The 6,472-nt window shown below is 49.6% G+C and overlaps 1 protein-coding gene across 2 annotated transcripts; it reads left to right on the plus strand.

Moving 5' to 3' along the window:
* The first annotated feature begins 873 nt into the window (after window positions 1-873).
* LOC123240021 (protocadherin-8-like) lies at window positions 874-5,677 on the plus strand. Of its 2 annotated transcripts, none has more exons than XM_044667364.1 (3): window positions 874-3,501; window positions 3,687-3,894; window positions 5,304-5,677. In XM_044667364.1, the coding sequence occupies exons 1-3, from the start codon at window positions 874-876 to the stop codon at window positions 5,675-5,677; spliced, it is 3,210 nt and encodes a 1,069-aa protein (XP_044523299.1). The 2 variants fall into 2 exon arrangements, with proteins under 2 accessions (XP_044523299.1, XP_044523300.1); XM_044667365.1 differs by having other exon boundaries at window positions 874-3,207.
* Window positions 5,678-6,472: the final 795 nt, after the last annotated feature.

Genomic DNA, 6,472 nt, shown 5'->3' on the forward strand with positions numbered 1-6,472 from the left:
TGCATACTAAAACATCCCAGGAATATTTTCTGAAAGACAAATCACAGCTCTGATCCCTAGATTTCACATAAGTAAAACACAATTAGGGGCACAAATGTAAATAAAATCCATTTCCAGTTATCCTACGGTTTCCCTTTTAAGTGGGAGGAGCTAATCAGATTGCTATTGAGCAAGAAGAAAAAGAAAGCAAATCCTCAAAAGACAAGAAAAGTCTATATTGAGAGAGGTCAGTCGGGGCGTGCTTATGTAAGAATAGTAGTTTATGCAGACAAGTTAGGAAAAGATCTAAATTAGGTAGTAGTGACTGAGTAGGTCAAATCTCCAGATATTTGCACTCAAGGCACCTGTTCAGCAGCAGGGTGTTTGAGTGGTACAATTAACAAAACACAGCGCATTTTACTCCACGCTCCCTGTGCCAACTCATCTGCGGATCGCTCTCAAAATTTTTTTTTGAAAAAGAGTTAAAGAAAACAAAGAAAAGATTCCCTAATTTTCTTTTCTTGTTTTCCTCTCTAAGCCTTTCCACATTAAAAGGATTTTCTGAGAGGCATTCAGGAGAACAGTGTGAAAGAGACGCCTGTCATTGGCTGTAAGGCTCAGTCGATTTGCATATCCGTGTCTACTAAAGGCAAGAGTCTGCAGCTCGGCTCAGAAGCCTGAGAAGCCGGAGCAGGGAGGGAGGGTCCATTGGCATTTCCAGCGCTTGGAGGACCCAATCTGCAGACAGCACACTTCTCTTCTGAAGAGAATTCGGGCAAAGCATGCTCATAGGAGCCTGACAATAGAAAGGCTTTAATCTGAGGAATAAAAATACATAGAACTGCAAGAGGACTTGCCCCCAGCCTTTCAATAGAGCAAATCGGAGCAGGTGGCATGACTCCTGTCAGGCAAGGGGGCAACCCCTACCTTTTTCCCTTGCAGTTTTTCTGCCTTTGCTTGCTACTTTCAGTAGCCCTGAGCAAAACAGTAAGATATAGCACTTTTGAGGAGGATGTCCCAGGTACAGTTATAGGTACGTTAGCTGAAGATATGCATATGAAAGCTTCCGGAGAAATGAGTTTCCGCCTGATGAAGCAGTTCAACAGTTCCCTGATCCGGGTGAGAGAGTCTGACGGACAGCTGACCGTCGGGGAGAGCGGTATTGACCGAGAGCAGTTATGCCGGCAATCTCCGCAGTGCATCCTGGCTTTCGACGTGGTCAGCTACTCCCAGGAACAGTTCCGGCTGGTGCACGTGGAGGTGGAGGTGAGAGACATCAATGACCACTCGCCCCGCTTCCCCCGCTCCCAAATCCCCGTGGAGGTGTCAGAGAGTGCAGCCGTGGGCACTCGTATCCCCTTGGAGGTGGCGGTGGACGAGGACGTGGGTTCCAATGCCCTCCAGAGCCTGCGCCTAGCCGAGCCACACAGCCCCTTTCGCGTGGAGCTGCAGACGCGGGCGGACGGCGCCAAATGCGCTGACCTGGTGCTGCTTCAGGAGCTGGACCGTGAGAGCCAGGCTACTTACAGCCTAGAGCTGATCGCCCAGGACGGGGGACGCCCCCCGCGCTCCGCCACAGCCGCCCTCAGCGTTCGGGTGCTGGACGCTAATGACCACAGTCCAGCCTTCCCACAGGGAGCTGTCACCGAGGTGGAGCTTGCAGAGGACGCACCCGTTGGCTCCCTGCTACTTGACCTAGACGCCGCAGACCCGGACGAGGGTCCCAACGGCGATGTAGTGTTCTCCTTCGGTAGCCGGACCCCGCCAGAGGCTCGGCGCCTCTTCCGTTTGGACCCGCGTTCAGGCCGCCTCACTCTAGCTGGGCCTGTGGACTATGAGCGCAAGGAGACCTACGAACTGGACGTGAGGGCGCAAGACAGAGGCCCAGGACCTCGCTCTGCCACCTGCAAAGTCATTGTGCGCATCCGCGACGTGAATGACAACGCGCCAGACATCTCCATCACCCCTCTGGCGGTAGCCACGGCCGCAGTCCACGACCCACCTAGTTCACACACCGCCGCCTCCTTCGCAGCCCCTGTCTCGGCCTCCTCTGCGGGACCTGGAGGCTCAGAGCCTGGGGTGGCCTCGATTATCCCGGAGGGGGCGGCGCGAGAGAGCCTCGTGGCTCTGGTCAGCACCTCGGACAGGGATTCGGGAGCTAATGGGCAAGTGAGATGCGCCCTCTATGGACATGAGCACTTCCGATTGCAGCCGGCCTACGCGGGCAGTTACCTGGTGGTGACAGCAGCACCGCTGGACCGGGAGCGCATCGCTGAGTACAACCTGACCCTGGTGGCGGAGGACCGCGGTTCCCCTCCACTGCGCACTGTGAGACCCTACACGGTCCGCGTGGGAGATGAGAACGACAACGCTCCGCTCTTCGCCCGCCCTATCTATGAAGTATCTGTGCGAGAGAATAATCCTCCCGGCGCCTACCTTGCCACAGTAGCAGCCCGGGACCCAGACCTGGGTCGCAATGGCAAGGTAACCTATAGGTTATTAGAGGCCGAGGTGGGTCGGGGAGGGGAGGCCGTGTCCACCTATGTTTCAGTGGACCCCTCTACAGGCGCCATCTACGCACTGAGGAGCTTCGACTACGAAGTGTTGCGCCAACTGGACGTGCGTATACAGGCCAGCGATGGTGGCTCCCCGCAACTTTCGAGCACCACGCTGGTGCAGGTGCGGGTTCTGGACCAGAACGACCACGCACCGGTTCTCGTTCATCCCACACCGGCCAATGGTTCCCTGGAGGTGGCGGTGCCAGGGCGCACTGCCCGGGATACGGCTGTGGCGCGCGTGCAGGCTCGGGACGCAGATGAGGGAGCCAACGGAGAGCTGACCTTCGCCCTGCTACAGCAGGAGCCGCGGGAGGCCTTCTCCATAAGCCGCCGGTCAGGGGAGATCGTGCTCACTGGGGACCTGTCCCAGGACCCTCCAGGTCGTGTGTTCCGGGGCCTGCTGACAGTATCAGACTCTGGCCATCCCCCGCTTTCCACTACAGCCACTGTAAGCTTCGTGGTGACGGCAGGAGGTGTTACTGGATCAACCCTACCTGCAGCCGCCGGAGGACCCGAGCGCTCCCGTCCCCCAGGCTCTAGGCTCGGGGGCACGGGGTCACTACAATGGGACACCCCGCTTATCGTGATCATTGTGCTGGCGGGAAGCTGCACACTGCTGTTGGCTGCTATCATCACCATCGCCACCACCTGTAACCGCCGCAAAAAGGAAGTGCGCAAAGGAGGGCCACGCAGGGAGGAGAGGACTGGGAGCGCCAGCGGGGGACCCTCGTCCCCGAGCTCTCCAGAAGACCGAAGTCCCGGGTCTAGGGCCAATATGTTCGACGTGCTCGCCTTCCCCACAGGCAGCGGTGGCGGCAAAGCGCCCTTCGGAGGCTCCACGCCGGAGAGCTCTCAGACCGTGGTCGCTGCCTCTGAAGTATCAGGGACCGAGAGTAACGGCGGTGCCAGGGAAAACACCTGTCATTACGAAGGGCAGAAGCGACTCCGGGGTGCACACGCTGAGGTGAGGCTTCTCACTCGGGTACTTGCCCCTGGGAGTTCTGGAAGGGGGTGGGATTGGTAAAGTGGGGAGGGGATGTGGTAGAAGAGGGCACGGATTGGGGTGGCCTGTAGTTTACTGGGAGATGTCTTACTCCTTTGATTTTTTTTTTTTTTCCTAATCCCTCTCGAACCCTTTCCCCTTTCTAGCCATACGGCTCTTCTCCGGGCTATGGAAAAGAACCGGCGCCTCCTGTGGCCATTTGGAAAGGTCACTCCTTTAACACCATCTCCGGACGAGAAGCCGAGAAATTTAGTGGCAAAGATAGCGGCAAGGGGGACAGTGATTTCAATGACAGTGATTCTGACATCAGCGGAGACGCCCTGAAAAAGGATCTCATCAACCATATGCAGAGTGGTAAGGATTCAGTGATATTTTCGTTGCCACAATGGGCTTCTCTAGACTCACACTGGGTAATTTCAACATCTCAGTTTTTCCTTTTCTATGCTCCTTAAAATTAAAAAAAAATGTATTCATAGTATCATAGCTTTTGGCAGCTGAGAGGAAGATTGTCAGAAATGTACAAGCAAAGGCAATTGAGGCCAATTTCCCCATTTTACTGAGAGTAAGAGGTTGTGACTTTCCTTAGGTCAGGCAGGAAGTAAGTTTCAGAGCTAGGATTTGAACCCAAACTTTCTGACAATGCTCTTGCACTTATCTTGGCTGCAGATCATCATCCTAAATTTAAATTTTAATGAACTATTTAAAAAAACTCAGGAGTCATTCTTTTAGACAGAGGCTCAGGGCTAGTCTCTCAGGATAAATTTCTTTAATAAGTAGCAAAAAGCTTCTTGTCCAGAGAAAATCTATTCATGGCCTAGAGTTTTAGAGCTTCCACTGAAAGGTATTAGGGGCACTTTAAACATTTGCTGACTGAGTCACTAGTTGAAAATTGATAATACAAGTAACATGATTTTTAAGCCTGACAAGCACGATCACAGGAATCTCCTGTTATATATGAGTAATGAAAAGTCAGGCTGACTAAGATCACACAGATAAATCAGTCTATTTCAAATAAAAGAGAACATTTCGTGAAAAGATGTGCAATCACTTTTGCCTTTTTTTCAGCCATCTTTTTAAAAACATACCCAAGAAATAAATGAATCAGCAGGTATTTATTAAGTGCCTCCTATGTGCCAGTCCCCGTGTTAGGTAGGATAGAATTACAAAAAATGAAGGAAGAAACTTACTATTCTAATGAGTTTGATAATGAATATGTATAAAAATATATACCGAAAGTATAAAGTTAATAACTGTAAACATGTACAGTCACTAAATACAATGTAGTTTGGGCAGAATACTCACATTTGGGAAGGGAGGGGAAGCATCCGGGAAGGCTTCATGCAGAAGAGAGTGCCTGAACTGGACCTTAAAGGCAGAGAAGGGCTCTTTGAGTTAGAGGAGTGGAGGGAGTGCATTCCAGGCATGGAGGAATGCCAAGAAAAAGGCACAGCAATAAGAGATGGAGTCGCCTGAATGAAGAACAAAGAGGCCATTTGGGCTGGATGACAGAGTGCAAGACTGAAATTATATCTCATTGGTCTGGAAGGAAGTTGAGGTCAGTTGTGTAGAGGGGCTCCAAGAAAGAAACAAAGGAATATACATTTAAGAAGTCACTGGAGTGGACTGAGTAGGGGAGTCACCTGGTCAAGTCTGTGCTTAGATAACATTACTTTGGCAGCAATGTGTAGGAGTCAAGAAGTATAGGCTAGTAGGTGTAACCATAATCTTCATGTTTTCTTTTTTTTTCCTGTCTTTATCTTTAGGATTATGGGCTTGTACAGCTGAGTGTAAGATCCTAGGTCACTCAGACCGCTGCTGGAGCCCATCCTGTGGTCGAACCAACACTCATTCGTCCCCCCACCCATCGGCTCAGCTATCCACCTTCTGTAAGAGTACCTCCCTGCCTAGGGATCCCCTTCGAAGAGACAACTACTACCAGGCTCAGCTACCTAAGACAGTAGGGCTACAGAGTGTCTATGAAAAAGTATTGCACAGAGACTATGACAGGACAATCACTTTGCTCTCCCCCCCTCGCCCAGGGAGACTCCCTGACCTGCAAGAGATTGGGGTACCCCTTTACCAGTCCCCTCCTGCTAGGTACCTGCCCCCTCAGTCGGGGACCAATGAAAATGTTTAATCCTACACTGCATGTATTCACACATATACAGGTCACTCCAAAAGCCCCTAAGTTATTGGCCGTTTCAGTGTTGTATATATAAATATGCAAGATGTGCCTTAAAATGAAGTTGTTGGAAAATATTTCCAATCACGTCAGTACTGTTTGGTATTTGCAAACAAAAAAAAATGTAGTTAATGTAATTTTTATGAAATGTGCAGTATTTAATTTTTTTTACCATGCTTTCGATTTTAGTTGACTTGCAGCTTGTCATTTTCTTAGTGTTTTTAACCTGTACATTGTGTAATGTAATGTTTGTACATAATGAAATTTTGTTCTATTTTTATATAATAAAAGCTAAAACCGGAAGTTATTGCCAAAGGAACTGTCTGTAAGACACAAAAACTCAATATGTTAGAATCACTTACTAGAACTTTATCTTTCACCTTAAACAACCTACTGTTTGTGAAGTTTGCCTTGCCAAGTGTGACTTGTATACCTTGAGTCTGTGGTAGATTTCAGGTTAAATGTTATTTAATTACATTTGGGTTTCTGTAAACCGTGTCACTTATAAGCACACTAATAAAGGATTTGTCATGTGTTTAAGGACTCTGTTGTTGAATTTGGGTTTAAGTTCATAGGATCCTAGATTTTAAGATGGGGAAAAAACCCAGAAATCTAGTCCAACCCTCATTTTACTATTGAATATAAACAGAGGTCTAGATCAGTTAAGTGAATTCCTGAAGGTCATATAGATAATGAGTAGCAGGGTCAGAATTTGAACCCAGCTTCTTTTGACTCCAAATCCAGTACTCT

Source organism: Gracilinanus agilis, chromosome 3 (assembly GCF_016433145.1).
Source record: "Gracilinanus agilis isolate LMUSP501 chromosome 3, AgileGrace, whole genome shotgun sequence".
Classification (NCBI taxonomy): Eukaryota; Metazoa; Chordata; class Mammalia; order Didelphimorphia; family Didelphidae; genus Gracilinanus; species Gracilinanus agilis.